The following is a 19721-nucleotide window of genomic DNA, read 5'->3' as shown; positions in this document are numbered from 1 at the left end:
AGATAAAGGCAAGCCATACTGAGGAAATTTGAATTTTTGGTTGTGTTTTGGTTTGGGTTTTTTTGGGCCATTCCTTACAGCATGTGGAATAGTTCCCTGATCAGGGATGGAACCTGGACTCTTCGCAGTGAGAGTGAGGAGTCCTAACCACTGGACCACCATGGAGTTCCCTGCATCTCTATAAAGAAATATGAGTTCTGTTGAGTTGCCTCTAAAACTTGCCTTTCTTACATTTGGTTCCTTTATGTGATGATCCCTACAAAACATGTGGAAGTATGATTTTTGGATTAAATGACTCTTCCAAAATAAAAAAACAAAACAACTGTAGCAATTATATATGAATTCCAGTTTGTAATTGAAATAAGTACATAAGTACATTGAATATTATATAGTGTTTTGTTACATTAAATGGTGAATATCATAACATGAATTTTAAAGCAAAAGAGTAAAATTAAACTTTTAAAATTAAAATATTCTGATTATTTTGAATAAAAATTCTTGAAACACCTTAATTCTATTTTTCTCAGGGCCCAAAATTGATGCTCAGTCAGTGAAAATTCCTTGCATCTTAAGCATCTTAAGCATATGTGTTATCCTTTTGTTTTTATGACTTTGCCTTTTTACTTCAATTTTGTTAATTTTAATATATCAAAATTTTATTAGAAGCTGCCTCAATTTTCCTTGGGCAAAATGTTTAATATAACTATAAAAATACTAAAAAACACCAATATACAACATTTAAAAGAGGGAATAAAGAGTTAAAGAAGATAAGTCATACTTACTAATTAGATATATCATAATTTTCAATGCATTTGCAAACAACATACTAATTTGAAACAATTTAAAGAAAATTTTATTTAAACATTAACTGCGATTAAAATGATATGGATTTTTAAAAATCTTGATATAAAAATAATTTTTTAAATTAACTTTTGCATTATATATAATTACTTATACACATAACACTTTTATTAGTAAATATTGGTAGGAAAATTGTTCATAAATTATTTTGCAAGAATTTTCAGAATTATATAGTGGAAAAAATTTTATGACGCTCGCCACCTCATGCAAAGAGTTGACACAAGGGAAAAGACTCTGATGCTGGTGAAAGGTTGTTGTTGAATCACGCGAATACACTGGGATTCTTGGCCGCTGGAGAAGAAGAATTCAATCCGGGGCCAGGGACGAGGCTTGATCGCTCAGAGCTTTTGTGTTATAAAGTTTTATTAAAGTATAAAGGAGATAGAGAAAGCTTCTGACATAGGCATCAGAAGGGGGCAAAAAGAGTACCCGCATGCTAGTGTTAACAACGAAGTTATATAATCCAAAGAATGTCTGGAGGTTGTAAGGACCTCCCATAATTTACATTTTAAGATAACAGAATTAGCCAGAAGGTTTGATCCAGAGACTCTCCTCAGGCAGGATACATTATTGTTATATAATCCTAAGGAATGTGGAGAAAGTAAAAAAGTTTATTCTTTCTTCCTCCTTGAGAATTCCAGACCCCTCTCTCCTTGGGGACCCCTAGACTCCTTATCAACCTGCCTAGGAAATGACTCTCTCACTGGGAAGGATTGAGGGCAGGAGGAGAAGGGGACAACAGAGGATGAGATGGCTGGATGGCATCACAGACTCGATGGACATGTTTGAGTGAACTCCAGGAGTTGGTGATGGACAGGGAGGCCTGGCGTGCTGCAATTCATGGGGTCTCAAAGAGTTGGAAACCACTGAGCGACTAAACTGAACTATTTTTCTACAAATTTTCAAGTTATTTATGTTAGAAATTATTTATAGTCAGAAGGGAATTTACATGGCAAGTTGGAAAAGGATGCAGAGATATGTAAAATATACAATTAAGTGTATTGATCTCTGGGAAATTATTAATTAAAAATTCAGTAATATTTAGAAACCATTTTATAATATGTTTAGAGCATTTTGAAATATTTAGGTTTTTTTTTTTTTTTTTTTTTTGGCTGGCTGCACTGTGGCTTGCCAGATCCTAATTCCCCACCCAGGAATCAAACCCATGTGATCTACACTGAGAGTATGGAATAATAGTCAGTGGACCCCCAGGGAAGTCTCTAGAGAATATTTTGATGATTGATTTAAGTGTAACAAATTCTGAATAAAAATCAGTTTCTAAATTTGTATAATTCTAGATCTATTAAATATTTGGTATAGATATTTGTGGGGCTTCCCTGGTGACTCATTCGGTAAAGAATCTGCCTGCAATACAGGAGACCATGGTTTGATCCCTGGATTGAGAAAATGCCCTGGAGGAGGAAATGGCTACCCACTCCAATATTTTTGCCTGGGAAATCCCATGGACAGAGGAGCCTGGTGGGCTACGGTCTGTGGGTTCCAAGAGTCGGACAGGACTTAGCAACTAAACCACCACCACCAGATATTTGTGAATTTGACCAAAATTTTACTATTTAAATGTGTTAATGATGTATGGAAAAACTTTAGATTTTAGTTCTATGGTATCTGGTTAATATATAAATCAGTATTTATTATGACTTCAGAAAAGATTACAGATGTTAGGAAAAAGCCTTACAAGTTAAAAAAAAAGTATGTAATCCATCATGTTTCTCATTGCTTACTAATATAAAGGTTGCTGAAATAACCCAAATGTACTTTTCAAAGAACAAATAATGATTTAACTTTATTAAATTATGGAAAGGATATCACTGCATTTTAAGAAACCGATAGACATGTTAAACCTTTTTAAGTAGTCAAATAATTTTATACTAAGTCATTAGTCCCCATCCCTTTAGTTAGTCCAACATTTTCAAGACTCCTAAGCTCTTAATATATGGTGGTGAATAACATAGAACCCTTGGCTGAGAGAAGCTGTTTTGGTGTGTGGATCAAATGGAAGAGAGTATTTTATAGGATAGGTTGATAACACTGATAAAAATGAAAGGAACTATGGAAGCACATAAGAGAGTTTTCCTGATCTGTTTACTGCAAGGAGAGCTTTCTAGAAACTTTATCTGAGCTAAATCTTTTAAGGTAAGATCTAAGACAAAATTAGTTTGGAAATACATACCATGTGGGAGGGGCATTGTCAAAACATGCATGCATTATGGGAACTGCAAAAGTTCAATATTATACAAGCACAATCTGAGTAAAATTAAGTGGTCAATGTTGATGCTAGAGAGATGGCTAGTGATCAGATTATGGAGGCTTTTATCACTCAAGTTAGCATGGTGTAGCTTTATCTTATGAGGGATAAGCCCGTAAAGATTTTAAAAAGGATAATGTTAAAGTCGAACTTTCATGTTGAACAAATCACTCTAACTTCCACGAGTGAAAAATAAATTTAATATGGTCAAGATTAGAGAAGTGGAGACAGGTTAGATGATTATTATAATTGGCTATAATAGTAATTTTCAAAGTTTGGTCCTTGATCTGCAGCAGCAATATTACCTAGGAACTTGGAAATGTGGATTTAGGAATCTCCCCCAGATTTACTTAGTCAGAAATTCCTGAGGGAGGCTCAGCTCTTTGTTTGGAAAAGCCCTTCTGGTGATTAAGATATCTGCTAAAGTTGGAGAATCATTGAGAATCAATGTCAAGGACTGAAATAAGTTGTATATGTGGAGAAAAGGGAAGGGGACAGTTTCAGAAAGATTTAGGAAGTAAAATGATAGATTAAAGAGGGGAGATTTATGGGTGAAGGGTGGCCATTAACTGAGATTCAGCTAAAGTAATATTGCTGGGTTAATTGAGGTGATGGTTTTTGGAGAGCTGGTCTTACAAAAGAATTGCCAAGTCTATATGATCAGGTGTATAAATCACACAAGGAAGTAAAAAATCTGTAGCACCATATTGTACAACTTCAGGGAGTATGTGAATGGCATGCTCTGAAGCATAATTTGAAGGATTTGGTGTCTCAGTGGTAAAGAATCGACACGTCAATGCAGATTTAATCCCTGGGTTGGGAAGATCCCCTGGAGAAGGAAATGGTAACTTACTCCAGTATTCTTCTGGGGAATTCTATGGACATAGGAGTCTGGCGGGCTACAGTCCATAGGGTCAGTCACAAATCGTCAGACATGACTGAGCAACTTAGCACATACTGAATACAGCATGAAAAGTGCTCCCTGGAGTAGAGCAGTATAGTAGCACTGGACAAAATCAGGCTTTAAGAGGGTGGGAAATTTCCTGGATGCAGAGATGAGGCTGTAATGGAAGACATTATATGAGAAAACTGGAAGGATAAAGGCTGTTATGAGAATGATTATTGGAACTGAATGTTTTGGTTGTAACATAATTCTTGCTGATAACAAGAATATGAAGATGGTGGAATATAGCTGGTCTCAATGTGAAAAGCCTTAAGGCAACAATTGAACATTTTTAATACTCCATATAGTGGGGAAGGCTGAAGTGGCAGACTCTAATAATCCTTATCTTCTCCTCTGTCTCTAATCCCTTAATAAATCCTGGTATTTTCTCCCTGTAATATATTTTAAGTAAACAACCTCCTTTCTATGTCTGTTGTCACAAGTTGGTCAAACTTTATCCACTCAAATCTAAAATGGCAGCACAAGCTTCATAATTAGAATTACTGTTCATCATTCTTCTGTTTTGTGGTTTCCCCATACCGTGGCTAGTTTAATTTTTCAAAAATATTATTTTCTACAGAAATTTTAGTTGCTCTGAAAGCTTTAGCAGTTTTATGTTTTTAGTTGAGAGATTCAAACACTATAGCCTGCTATTTGAGATTCTTCAGAAACTGATTATATCTCTGTTCTAATAATTACTGCTGGAATTTATTTAAAATTTATGTCCCATGCCTATAGGGAGTGAATATATTCTATTTTATTTAATCCTTATATCTCAAGTTAAATAATATCATCTTTACTTTTATATAGGGAATTAAGTTTCAAAGAGGAGATAGAACTTATTCAAGTAAGATCAGATTCAAAGTTAAAGCCAAGTATACATGCCTCTGGGGTCTATTTTCTTTTTCACCTGTATCTCTTTGTTTATCACTTTTCTCCCAAATCCCCAGTTCACTGTGTAAATTATCCATGTTAACTAACCAAAAGTCCTCTTTTTTCCTAAACTATTAATATCATGGTATATGTTTTAACCACTATATATTTTCTCCTAATATTATCTTTTCTACTATTATATCAGTTGTTTTCAAACTTCAGTGTTCATTAAAATCTCTTGGCTGCTAAGTCACTTCAGTCATGTCCGTGTTCTGTGCGACCCCATAGACGGCAGCCCACCAGGCTCCCCCGTCCCTGAGATTCTCCAGGCAAGAACACTGGAGCGGGTTGCCATTTCCTTCTCCAATGCATGAAAGTGAAAAGTGAAAGTGAAGTCGCTCAGTCGTGTCCGACTCTTAGCGACCCCATGGACTGCAGCCTACCAGGCTCCTCCGCCCACAGGATTTTCCAGGCAGGAGTACTGGAGTGGGGTGCCATTGCATTCTCCAAAATCTCTTGGAGGACTTGTTAAATCACAAATAACTGGTTGCTAAGATTCCAGAGTTGCTATTTCTGACAAGTTCCTAGGTGATGCTGAAGTTGCTGGTCTGGGACCCCACCTTGAGACCTTTGTTCTATATATTTATACAAATTGAATATCCCTTAAAAGGTCCCCTGGAGGAGGGAATAGCAACCCACTCCAGTATTCTTGTCTGGAGAATCCCATGGACAGAGGAGCCTAGTGAGCCCATGGAGCCGCAAAGAGTCAGACACAACTGAGTGACTAACTCTAAAAGCTTAGTGCAAATAACGTCTTCCATTGTATTTTTCTGTTACTAATACACCCTTCAGTAAACACCTTCATGTCTAATCTCATATTGAATTGACTGTCTTCCATATTCATTTGCCTCTTATGTTGTTATCTTTATTTCTGCATATGTCTTTGTCCATCTTCATGTGTATATCTTTATTTAACTCTTTGTCTATCTTATGTTTATATATAGCTTATTGACCTTTTGGTATCTTACAAATTTTCTTCAAATTACAATGGCAAAAAGTTTGACTTCTATGTATACATTGTATTCAAGCATTTGATGCTGAATGTACACAGAGATCTGTTACTTTTTTCCTTTGGTCTTTTTTCCCCCATTTTTACTTTAAATCAGATTTCCGTTTTCTTCCAACCTCTACCATTCAGAATTTCTTTTGAAAGCATTTTGTCATCCATATTTTTTTTTTTCTTTTTTCTGTCTGTTGCTGCATTTGAAGTTACATTGGAATATTTGTTTTTTGTCTGTAATTTGCTTTAGGTGGGAAGTGTTGTGCAGTTCCACTGCAAAAAAGGACATCTTCTTCAAGGGTCTACAACACGGACTTGCCTTCCTGACCTCACATGGAGTGGAATTCAGCCTGAGTGCATACGTAAGTATAAGAAATTATACTTATAAAGGATAAGACTTTATATGCATTATTTTCCAAGTGTGAAAATAAATTTATGTCCATGTAAATGGTGAGTCACATTAGTTCTAGGTTATTATAAAACATAATTCACATATATAGTGTTATTACTATAGCATAACCCCGTGCCTGGTGAGGAGCATTATTTTTAAAGAAGTCAGAAGGCACAGGGAACAGTTTTGTTCGTTTTGAAAAGCTCTTGTAACTGTGTTCAGTTTGGTCACATGGTAATTTTAGATAATGATGATTTTTTGGTTCATAGAAATGTACCTATGAATCTGAAGTACTGTGAGATATAGGAGGCTCCTACATAGTAGTGACTCAATCTTTTTTTTGCTTTTTTGTTAAACTCTCTGAGAACCTGAGTAAAGCTAGAAACATCCATGAAAAGAAATATGCATGTATACCTTAACCAAATCATTGAATATTGCTTAGAATTTCCTTAAGCTTCTAAATGTGCACTGACCATAAGTTGGAAGAACTTTCTAACCAGATTGAATAAGAACAAAGATTAGTAAACCATCTTTTTTGAATTATAGTTAGAAATAAATTTTAGCTGGTGAATTATCCTTTTTTTTCCCCCTCTCTTACTTCCTCATTTTAATCTCTTCCTCCATCTTTTTTGGGTGGGGAGAAAAATAAAGAGTAAGCAGGAATAGAAATACTAATCAGAAAGACATCGAGCCTTTAGGATTTCCTGAAGTCCAAATAAGTCCTGCGAATTTACTCTGTCCCTGTCAGAATCACCCAAATAATAATGGGGGCTTATGTGGATCCACAGTTTACTGAAAAGCAGTAGAACACTCCATTGAGAAGTCATGTCACATGCCTGGCTGGCTTATACTTAAATACAGCAAAATTCCCTAAAAGAGAATTCCTTAGAGTGTGTACGTACTTTAGAACAGCTGTGTGGGATGTGACTAGACCTTTCATAGTAAACCAAGATTCTTTGGAGACCTGCACTTGGCATATAATGATTTAAATAAAATTAAGTAGCTTCTGTTACTGCAGAGCATATCAGAATTTCTAATATGTGCATAATTAGAGTTAAGAATATAGCAGAAACAGACTATTTGTGTTTATTTCCCCAATGAGAATGGACTTTTATTAACTGAGTTATATTAAATATAATCCATATAACATTATTTTTTACATGTGTTAAAATATTAGATATTATTTACAGTTGAGTTGTTTCTCCACTAAGAAAAAAATGCAAAAATTATTTTCCAAACAAATTTGTCCACAGAACATTCTTTCTCAGACAGGGTCTGTATTCATGAACACATGATTAGATATGTCTTGTTTAGCAAGAGAAGTCTTCATAGCATCTCTTTCTGACTAAGAAGGTGGTGGTTATCATAAGACACAAAACAAGTAAACTGAGGGGCAGGGTCAAGTAGTGTCATAAGTGAAATAGTGGAGTTAAGACAGAGATTTAGTAATGGGTAAAACCATGGAGGAAAGGAGACAAAAAAATCAAATGAAAGAAAAATTACTGCTAGCATATGGACCTAAAATATGGCCAGAAAATGCCATGTGCAAAAAATTATTAAGTTGTACTTTCTACATTAGGATTATTAATAGCAAAGCAACATATTGAATTGTTATTGAATTTAACTTTAGAAAACATGCCTTTTAATTTAAATAAATATAATAAATGAAAAATTACAAATTAATATTTCCTAAACTGATACAGAAAATCTGAGTTTGATAAACTTTAAGAGTTATCTTACTGCAGGAGTTAATAGATTCTTTAAAATGCTAATATATACTGACTGTCCAGAGTACATCTTTTTTTTTTCTCTATTTATTTTTTAACATCCACCAGTGTTCCAGAGATGATTGTTTAGAAAATGCTAGTCTGTGAAAACATTTACATTTACATTTATAAGCTTTCCTTGATGCACTGGAATATCTAAAAGTATAATTTATATAAAGGCATTGCTGTTGTTTAGTCCCTAAGTCATGTCTGACTCTTTTACGACCCCATAAAAGAGCCAAGCTCCTCTGTCCATGGGATTTCCCAGGCAAGAATACTGGAATGGGTGGCCATCCAGGGACTGAACCTGCATCTCCTGCATTAGGCTCATTCTTTACTACTGAGTTACCAAGGAAGCCTGTATAAAGGCGTTAACATACCTATAAAAATATATAATGATTCCAATCTCAAAATTTTTTAACATGTCTGTAAAACATTTTTTTTTCCTTTATTTAACATAGCCCACAGTTGTAAACAACCAGAAACTCCTGCTCATGCAAATGTAGTAGGAATGGACCTTCCATCCCGTGGGTATACATTAGTTTATACCTGCCAGCCTGGCTTCTTCTTAGCTGGTGGAACGGAACATAGAGTGTGTAGATCTGATAACACCTGGACTGGAAAAGTTCCTGTTTGTGAAGGTAAGCTTTCTCTATAAAAGCTGGCAGCAGAAGATTTTGTACTGTCTTGGCTTTCCTCAGATATAAGAGACAAAAAAAAAAAAATAATTAACTTAGGAACAAAAGTAGTAGTGATGCAGTCATTTCATGCTCTGGTTTTTTCTTCTTACCTTTGTTACTTTTCCTAGTTCTCTGCTCACAATAGGTGTATTAGTTTTCTAGGGCCACCATAAAAAAGTACTATAAGCTGGATGGCTTAAAAAAATAGAAATTTATTCTCTCACAGTTCTGAGGCCAGAAACCCAAACTCAAGGTGTCAGCAAGGCCCTGTATCCTCGGAGGGCTCTAGGGAAGAATCATTCCTTACCTTTTACTAGCTTCTTATGGCTTCTTGCTATCCCTGGCTTTGCTTGGCTCCTAAAGGCCTCCTAAATTCTGCTTCTATTTTCATATGGCCTTTTTTCCTATGTATCTCTGCATGTCCTCCTCACTTAGAAAAGCAGCAGTCATTGGATTTAAGGCTTATCTCAGTAATATGTCACCTCAAGATTCCCACCTTTTTACATCTTCAAAAACTCTGTTTCCAAATTAGGTCATGTTCTGAGGTTCCTGGTGAACATGAATTTGGAACATATAATATTCAACACACTTCAGTAGTGAAAATTGCTCCCAGCATTCCTGAATTTATATCCTTCTGGTAGAGTAAATCTGGTAAAAAGCCTTTCCCAAAACTTGGTTAGGAAAGCAGTATCCAGAAGTCTGACTGTCACAGTTTTTAATATAATCAATCTCCAAATTCATTTCTTAGTCAGGATTATATGACAGTTTGACCATATCTAGGTGATGTGTTTACCTGTGTAGCTGCTTTACTTGATCAGGACAATCTCCGTCTGGACAAGATATAATGAGTTTAAGAGAGGAAAAACAGTTTCCAGAAGAAGGAATAAAAGAAGTTTTTCTAGAATTCTTAATAAAGTCATCAATACATTTTTTTCAGGCCTTTAGTTCTTGAGGTCTTGAAGCATTCACAAATGTAAATGACTTTCTCCTTGTGAAATGTTTCACTTTGCTTCTGTCGGGCGCTACAGATTTTTTTTCTTTCTAAAGATTTTCATGATAGAAATCCCTTCTATGTGAGATCTTATTCTTTTATTCACTTGTCATTGTCTTTCTCCACTCTCCTATCCTTTCATCTGCCCTTTTCCAACTAGAATATAAGCTAAAAAACAAAGCCAGAAACTGTGTCAATGTATTTACAAGTTTAATTTTGAACACGAGCAGTGCCTTATATGTGAAAAGTGTTTAATCAGTATTTGTTGAATAAATAAATATTTTATCTCCTCAAATTTTGGTTACACATTCTCCATTTCCTTTTTAAGCTTAATGTTTTCTATCTATCTTTTCTAAATCTCAGTTCTTCGTTTTCTCTTCCTTTCACTCAATGTTCTCTCCCTAGGTGATCTAATTCATTCAAGCCAATTACTTAGTCTCCTCTATGAAGGTTATTTACAAATTAATATTTCTAGCTCATATATCTGCTCTTAGTCCCAGACTTATATTTTCAATTGCTTACATGATATAGCTTCTTGAATTTCTCAAAGATATTTAAATAATACATGCAAATATAAACTCATCAATTTTCCTTCACCATTGTTGTCTCTTGATGTTCCCTAACTTAGTGGTACCATCATCACATAATAAATAGAAATCTAGTAATCACCTTTCACATCTTCCTGTCCCTTTAAGTCCACCAGAATTTTAGTAGCTTTAAACAAAAAAATCTATCCACTTCTCAGTTTATCATCACTACTACAGCAGTTTAACTCAGCATTATCTCTACTGAGACTACTGAAACGGCCTTCTAATTTCTCTGTCCAAATCGATACCTACTTGTTTCCAAATTGTTCTCTATCTTTCAGCCAAGGTGATGTTCACCCAAATAACTTCTCTTTAAAGCCTTTAAAGACATTACATTGCTCTTAGGTAAGAGATGTACATCTTTACAGGTCCACAAGCACTGCATATCACAGCTGCTTCAACTTTGCAGACATATTCAGCACCTCACATGATTCTGAGCTCATTTTGGTTTGGCTTGAGTCTTTACCTTTGAGTCTAGTTGATTTCTTATGACACCATGGGATACCTTGACAATTTTTTTACTCAGTTTTTCTTCCTCTTTCTTTTTTGGCCATGCCACAGAGCTTGTGGAATCCTAGTTGCCTGACCAGGGATTGAACCTGGGCCTGGCCTATAAAGGAGCTGAGTACTAACCACAGGATCACCAGTGAATTCCCTATAATTTTTAACTCCTAAACATGAAACCTATCCAAATTATTTATCTTTAAGCAATAGGAACATACCCTTAGCCCTCAGCTTCAATGTTGGAATCAATTATTTCCATGTTGATTTATGCCTTTAAAATAAGAAATAGGATGCAAAAATGCTAAGGTAGCACTAATATTCTCTTTGCCACACTGGATTCTAATGAAGATAATTATTAAAATTGTTAGCTGTACAACAGTAATGTTGAGTGGGGACTGAGATGCTATAGTGAACAGAACATTTTGGAGAAAATTATATGTCAGAGAATAAAATTGACAAGGCATCACATTGTGTATGTGTGTGTCTGTGTATGTGTGTTATTAATTATATTAAATTTTGTAAACATTTTTGTTTCTTTTCATAGCTGGTTCCAAAATATTGGTGAAAGATCCTAGACCTGCACTTGGAACACCCAGCCCAAAGCTAAGTGGTTAGTCCTTTCAAATGCTTTTCTAGTAGTCATGGTTTCTAAAGGTGATCATTAACAAAGTGACAACCATTTATTTAGAAAACTATATTTCAACATGGGAAAATTGTGCATTTTACTGTTTTGAATTTGAAATTTAAAAATGTATATTATCAGATGTTGAACTTCAAGCAGTGTAATACTGTGACATGTTAATATTCCAAAAATATTTTGTATAGTTCTCTCTATGAAATTTCCCTTCAAGAATATCTGCAAATAGCTATAAAATAATGGCCATGTCTTATTTAAAATACTAAAATCAAAATGAGGCTTATATATAATTTTTAAATGTAATTTTTTTAAGGAAGGAACCAAATACACTTGGAGTAGAGAGTAAAAGTTTACCAACTTCTAGAACTTATTCAGTTTATTTTCAATGATTTGCTTTAAAAATAAAATTATTTAATCATTAAACATAGGGAACTTGAAGTTCTACAACCATAATGTAATTCCCATTTTATACACTGCCTACCCTAAGACTCTGGAAAAGATACTTTCTACACCTGGGCCTCCATTTCTTTATCTGTACAAAAAAATAATGATTAGATTAATATGAACAAACTTCATTGAAATGAAGTACAAAGTACCTAGCTCATGGTAGGGCCTCAGTATATGAGACCTGCTTTTTAACGTATTAATAAATATTATATTTACATGGTAGAAATGAAAAGCTACACATAGAATTAAAGCCTCAGCATCTAATCTTTACCTTGGAAATAGATTTGATCCAGTTGTAATTAGCCAGGTACAATGTTAGAATGTAATATTTGTTGGTTTCAGAAGTTCTCAGTGTACATATGGTAAAACTGGACTACCAAAAAAAAAAAAAAAATCAGTCTGAAAAACTGATTTTTTTCAACAGTCAGTGAAAACAAACTGAATTTCTCTAAAGTAACCAATGAATATGTCATCATAAGAGAGAAAGCATTTCATGGAATCAGAAAACCACAATGGTAAATCAATGCCCAGAACTCTCCAAGAAAGATGCTTTCTCTGGGAGCCAGAAGGGTGCTCAGAATAATAGCTCCAGCACATAGCGTATAACCCTAGACTGTCTTCAGCAAAATATGGCCAGTATCCACCAATCAGGCTGAAAAAATTTTTTAAAAGCATATGGAAGAACTAAGCAAAAACCTAATATGTGTGATATAATATTTTAAAAAATTGTTAGTTGCTCAGTCATGTCCAACTCTCTGCAACCCCATGGAGTGGTATAATATATATACATATAAATATTTCTCATCAATCAATGAAATAATATATATTTTCTTTAAAATTTCATGGGAAAGCTATGAGAATTGATCATATATCAAGAAATAAATAAATCTACATAAATTTCAAAGCAAAGTTAGTCTTATCTGACCATGACATAGTTGAAAGTCAATTAAAAAATGGATAATTTTTTTAAATGCCTCAGTGTTTGGAAATTAAGAACAAAATGAATAGTAATGAATAATTTATGAACTGAGGAAGAAATTAAAATGGAAAATATAGCAATAGAGCTTAATTATGTTGAAAAATCTAAATATCAAAACTTGGGGACTAGCAGAGGTAAAGATGTGAAGGAAATATAAAGCTTTAAACCTTTATATTAGAAGAAAAAAAGCCTCAGAATTGATTAATGTCCTATTAAGAATATATAAAAAGTATAATGGAATGACAAAAATAAAGCAGAATTCAATATAATATAAATGAACAAATAAACCAAAAATATCTGAAGATATAATAAAAGAATCTCAACAGAGCCAAAGGTAGTTCTTCAAAAAATGTTCAAAGTGAAAGTTTTCTGGTAAGATTGATCAAGAAAGGAACAAAAATTAAATAACATTTCAAAAAGAAATGTGATAACTAGAGAATATATTGAATAAATTAATACTATATAACAGAAAATACCAGACAACCTTAACCTGCCTCCTGAGAAATCTGTATGCAAATCAAGAAGCAACAGTTAAAACTGGTCATGGAACAGTAACTGGTTCAAAATTGGTATAGGAGTACATCAAGGTTGTATTCTGTCACAGTTCTTATTCACCTTATATGCAGAGTACATCATGCAAAATGCTGGACTGGATGAAGCTCAAGCTTGAATCAAGATTGCCAGGAGAAATATCAATAACCTCAGATATGCAGATAACACCATCCTAATGGAAGAAAGCAAAGAGGAACTAAAGAGCTTCTTGATGAAGGTGAAATAGGAGAGTAAAAAAGCTGACTTAAAACTGAACATTCAAAAAACTAAGATCATGGCATCTAGTCCCATCACTAAATGGCAAATAGATGGGGGGAAAATGAAAAACATGGCAGACTTTATTTTCTTGGGCTCCAACCACTGTGAATGGTGAATGCAGCTATGAAATTAAAAGACACTTGCTCCTTGGAAGAAAAGCTATGACAAACCTAGACAACATATTTAAAAAGCAGAGACATCACTTTGCTGACAAAGGTCCATATAGTCAAAGCTATGGTTTTGTCAAAGCTTACGAGTGTGAGAGTTGGACTATAAAGAAGACTGAGCGCCAAAGAATTGATGCTTTCAAACTGTGGTGCTGGAGAAGACTCTTGAGAGTCCTTTGGACAGCAAGGAGATTAAACCAGTCAATCAGAAAGGAAATCAGTCCTGAATATTCATTGGAAGGACTGATGCTGAAACTGAAGCACCAATACTTTAGCCACCTGATTTGAAGAGTTGACTCATTGGAAAAGACCCTGGGAAAGATTGAAGGCAGGAAGAAAAGGGGGTGATAGAAGATGAGATGGTTGGATGGCATCACTGAACCAATGGTCATGAGTGATAGTAGCTCAGTTGTGTCCAACTCTTTGCAAGCCCATGGATGTAGCCAGCCAGGCTCCTCTGTCCATGGAATTCTCAAAGCAAGAATACTGGAGTGGGTTGCCATTTCCTTCTCCAGGGTAATGGACATGAGTTTGAGCAAAACTCCAGGAGATAGTGAAGGACAGGGAAGTCCATGGATTCACAAAAAGTCCAGCACAACTGAGTGACTAAACAATAGAAATTACATAATTGTCAATTTTTAAAAAGTTAAATATTCACAAGTTACTCAAAAAGTGTATCTTAACATAACTAATAGGAGAAAATGAACAATACTATAAGAAATAAAGTAGTAGTTAAAGTATTTCCACAAGAAAAAAAATATGCCTCTACTGATAAGCTCTACACAATTTTGAAGGAACAGAACAGATCATCTCAGTTTTATAAAATCTATTAAAGAAGCTCATTTTATGGGTTCAGTATAACTCTAATAACTCAAGTAAAGACATTATAAAAAGGAAAAAATTATAGGCCCATTTGATATAGGATTATACATTAAGAAGTCCTACTTAAAACCTTAGTGAATTAAATACAGTGGACTCTTGAACAGCAAGTGGATTAAAGGTGCTGGCAGTCAGTGCAATCAAAAAACCTGTATGTAGCTTGTAGTCAACCCTCAGTCTGTGTTTTTATTTACCCAAGATTCCTTTGTATTTGTGATTCTACATCCATGAATTCAGCCAATCATGGATCAGTATAGTAGTACTCTAGTATTTACTATGGAAAAAAAATCTGTGCATAAGTGGAGCCTCACAGTTTAAATCCATGTTGTTCAAGGATCAGCTGTACAACATTATCATAAAGATGAAACCATTGACAAATTGTTTTAATGATAGATATACATAGATATTTTCATGATATGTAACTAATCCTTAATCTATCACATTGAAAAAGTAACATCACAAATTATGAACACCACAATACTTGTACAGAAACTATTTTATAAGATTGAACATCTGTTTATAATTTTTAAAGAGTTTTAATAAATTAGAAAGAAAAAGAATTTCTTTAACCTGGGTAAAGGTAGCTATAAAACTCTAGAGCAATTTCATCTAAAGTGGGAAAATATTAGAAACATTTCATTTAAAATCATGACACAGTGATTAGACTACCCCAAACAAACAATAATTTGGCAGTGGTATCAAAGTCAGGAACATGGCAGTGGTATGAGGCCCATGAAACAAAGTTTAAATTCAAAAATGTCTTGAAAAAAAAAAAAGATGATAATCATCATTGTCTTCCTCCTTTTCATTGTGCTTCACATCAGCTTTAGTTGGATAACATTTTAGAGTTTACAAGAACTACTGAATAAGAAGTTTAAATCTTTAATTTAAATCACATTTAAATTTCATATTAGGCTCAACAATAGAAAGTATTATCATCTCCATTGTTACATAGGGATTTAAATGACCAAATGGTGTCTACCTCCCAGCCTATCATGACTCACATTTCTCGGTTATGTGTGAGAAAGGTGGAGGGTGGTGGGGCATGCTGGAGCCTCTAGGTAGAGCTTTGCTTTAGCCAGTTCTGTGCATTCTTCCAAACTCTGCATTCAGTGATGTCATGTTCCTGGTTTGAAAACTGCAATTATGGAAATATATATATATACTATAGAATGCAAATACTATTAAATCAATTTGTAGATTTGTTTTCTGAAGTGCCAGTTGTTAAACATTTACAACCACATCAATAATTTATCCTGATACAGTGTAGCTGCTGCCAGTATCTACTTTTTTTCATTGCTGTGTTCTTCTGCCATTGGAGTTCTCTTTAATCTCTTTTAACCAACCTTCTTAATTCCCCTAAGCACCATGGACAAGATCACCAGATGTAGCAGATTTTTGTTAAATATTCAGAAGTAGCAAAGAAAAATCATAGTACAGGCCAGGGGGAGATAAACAATGAGAAAGATAAGAACAGCACATTTATTGAGTACCTACTAATTTACCAGGCACTGCTACTAGAATATCTTTCTCCCTTGCTGTTCCTCTTACCTCTCCAACTGGGAGTCCATTACCTCCAAATTCCAGATCTTTCTAGTGCAGGATAATTTAACTGGTCACTCCCTCCTCAAAACAATTTTAGGTATATTTTTTAAATTAACTGCTCTTTAAGTTGAACGGTTCTGTGAAGACATACAAGACTCTCTGGAACTAACTCCCCCAAAAGATGTCCTTTTCATTATAGGGGACTAGAATGCAAAAGTAGGAAGTCAAGAAACACCTGGACTAATAGGCAAATTTGGCCTTTGAGTATGGAATGAAGTAGGGCAAAGGCTAATAGAGTTCTGCCAAGACAATGCACTGGTCAGAGCAAACACCCTTTTCCAACAACACAAGAGAAGACTCTACACGTGGACATCACCAGATGGTCAACACCGAAATCAGATTGATTATATTCTTTGCAGCCAAAGATGGAGAAGCTCTATACAGTCAGCAAAATCAAGACTGGGAGCTGACGGTGGCTCAGATCATGAACTCCTTATTGCCAAATTCAGATTCAAATTGCAGAAAGTGGGGGAAATCACAAGACCGTTCAGGTATGACCTAAATCAAATCCCTTATGACTATACAGTGGAAGTGAGAAATAGATTTAAGGGAATAGATCTGATAGACAGAGTGACTGATGAACTATGGATGGAGGTTCATGACATTGTACAGGAGGCAGGAAACAAGACCATCCCCAAGAAAAAGAAATGCAAAAAAGAAAAATGGCTGTCTGAGGAGGGCTTACAAATAGCTGTGAAAAGAAGAGAAGCCAAAAGCAAAGGAGAAAAGCAAAGATATACCCATTTGAATGCAGAGTTCCAAAGAATAGCAAGAAGGGATAAGAAAGCCTTCCTCGGCGATCAGTGCAAAAAAATAGAGGAAAACAATAGAATGGGAAAGACTAGAGAGCTCTTCAAGAAAATTAGAGATACCAAGGGAACATTTCATGCAAAGATAGGATAGATAAGGGACAGAAAAGGTATGGACCTAACAGAAGCATATTAAGAAGAGGTGGTGTTTTTCTTTCTGGCTTACTTCACTCTAGGGTTCAGGATTGGGAACACATGTACACCCGTGGCAGATTCATGTTGATGTATGGCAAAACCAATACAATATTGTAAAGTAATTAGCCTCTAATTAAAATCAATCAATAAATAAATAAAAAACAGAATACACAGAAGAACTGTACAAAAAAGATCTTCACGACCCAGATAATCACGAAGGTGTGATCACTCACCTAGAGCCAGACATCCTGGAATGTGAAGTCACGTGGACCTTAGGAAGCATCATTACAAACAAAGCTAGTGGAGGTGATGGAATTCCAGTTGAGCTATTTCAAATCCTGAAAGATGATGCTGTGAAAGTGCTGCACTCAATATGCCAGCAAATTTGGAAAACTCAGCAGTGGCCACAGAACTGGAAAAGGTCAGTTTTCATTCCAATCCCAAAGAAAGGCAATGCCAAAGAATGCTCAAATTACTGCACAGTTGAACTCATCTCACATGCTAGTAAAGTAATGCTCAAAATTCCCCAAGCCAGGCTTTAAAAATACATGAACCATGAACTTCCAGATGTTCAAGCTGGTTTTAGAAAAGGCAGAGGAACCTGATATCAAACTTCCAACATCTGCTGGATTATCAAATAAGCAAAAGAGTTCCAGAAAAACATCTATTTCTGCTTTATTGACTATGCCAAAGCCTTTGACTCTGTGGATCACAATAAACTGTGGAAAATTCTGAAAGAGATAGGAATACCAGACCACCTGACCTGCCTCTTGAGAAACCTATATGCAGGTCAGGAAGCAACAGTTAGAACTGGACATGGAACAACAGACTGGTTCCAAATAGGAAAAGGAGTATGTCAAGGCAGTATATTGTCACCCTGCTTATTTAACTTATATGCAGAGTACATCATGAGAAACGCTGGGCTGGAAGAAGCACAAGCTGGAATCAAGATTGCCAGGAGAAATATCAATAACCTCAGATATGCAGATGGGACCACCTTTATGGCAGAAAGTGAAGAACTAAAGAGCCTCTTGATGAAAGTGAAAGAGGAGAGTGAAAAAGTTAGCTTGAAGCTCAACATTCAGAAAACTAAGATCATGGCATTTGGTCCCATCACTTCATGACAAATAGATGGGGAAACAGTGGACGCAGTGTCAGACTTTATTTTTTAGGCTCCAAAATCACTGCAGATGGTGATTGCAGCCATAAAATTAAAAGATGCTTACCTCTTGGAAAGAAAGTTATGACCAAACTAGATACTATATTAAAGAGCAGAGACATTACTTTTCCAACAAATGTCTGTCTCATCAAGGCTATGATTTTTCCAGTAGTCATGTATGGATGTGAGAGTTGAACTATAAAGAAAGCTGAGTGCTGAAGAATTGATGCTTTTTAACTGTGGTATTGGAGAAGACTCCTGAGAGTCCCTTGGACTGCAAGAAGATCCAACCAGTCCATCCTAAACTAGATCAGTTCTGGGTGTTCATTGGAAGGACTGCTGTTGAAGCTGAAACCCCAATACTTTGGCTACCTGATGCAAAGAACTGACTCATTTGAAAAGACCCTGATGCTGGGGAAGATTGAGGGCAGGAGGAGAAGGGGATGACAGAGGATGAGATTGTTGGATGGCATCATGGACTCAATGGACATGGGTTTGGTAGACTCCCGTAGTTGATGATGGATAGGGAGGCCTGGCATGCTGCAGTTCATGGGATCGCAAAGAGTCGGACACAACTGAGCAACTGATCTGAACTGAACTGAAGGTGCTTACCAAATCAAAGACTTTTTACCAGTACATTGTATTACATTTTTAGGTACGGTCTCTTTTACATACAGAGCACAGCTTTGTAGTTTAAGGTTTGGGAACGGAGTGCCACTCAGGATGACTTGCAAAGTCCCAGAGCCAGGACTATGGACTTTTCATGTTACTAACTGCATGCTTTATATATATATATATAAATATATATATATATATAAAATATAATGTGATATAAGGCCCAAATAGTAAAAAGTTTCACTATTTTATCTGCATAATAATAATGATAGCAACTAACATTTAGCAAAACTTCATTTAATCTTCCTTGTAAAGTCTATGGTAATTCCACATTAATGATAAGGAAATTCAGGTTTTGAGAGTTAAGTAATTTAGGAAAAACCACACAGTTTGTAAATTGTAGAAGGGGGACTTAACTATCAATACAAGCATTCTAGCTCCAGTGCTTGCACTTCTAGTCTTTCTGCTATATTGCTTTTGAATTATCAAATACAATATAACAACTCAACTTATGAGTGCACTTTGTATTCATCTTCTACCATAGCTTTATTTGTTTG

The 19721-nt window shown here is 35.2% G+C and overlaps 1 protein-coding gene across 2 annotated transcripts in view; it reads left to right on the top strand.

The window, feature by feature from the left end:
- The window catches only part of CSMD3 (CUB and Sushi multiple domains 3), a 1458322-nt gene that overhangs the window by 1420795 nt on the left and 17806 nt on the right, over positions 1-19721 (top strand). For both annotated transcript variants that reach the window (XM_044928635.1, XM_025265188.2), the window contains 3 exons: positions 6254-6365; positions 8622-8801; positions 11467-11532. In XM_044928635.1, coding sequence (XP_044784570.1) covers positions 6254-6365; positions 8622-8801; positions 11467-11532 — 358 coding nt within the window. The remainder of the gene's footprint in view (positions 1-6253; positions 6366-8621; positions 8802-11466; positions 11533-19721) is intronic.

This window comes from Bubalus bubalis, chromosome 15 (genome assembly GCF_019923935.1).
Source record: "Bubalus bubalis isolate 160015118507 breed Murrah chromosome 15, NDDB_SH_1, whole genome shotgun sequence".
NCBI lineage: Eukaryota > Metazoa > Chordata > Mammalia > Artiodactyla > Bovidae > Bubalus > Bubalus bubalis.
Note: the sequence above shows the minus strand (reverse complement) of the source record. Positions and strands in the feature narration are given on the sequence as shown.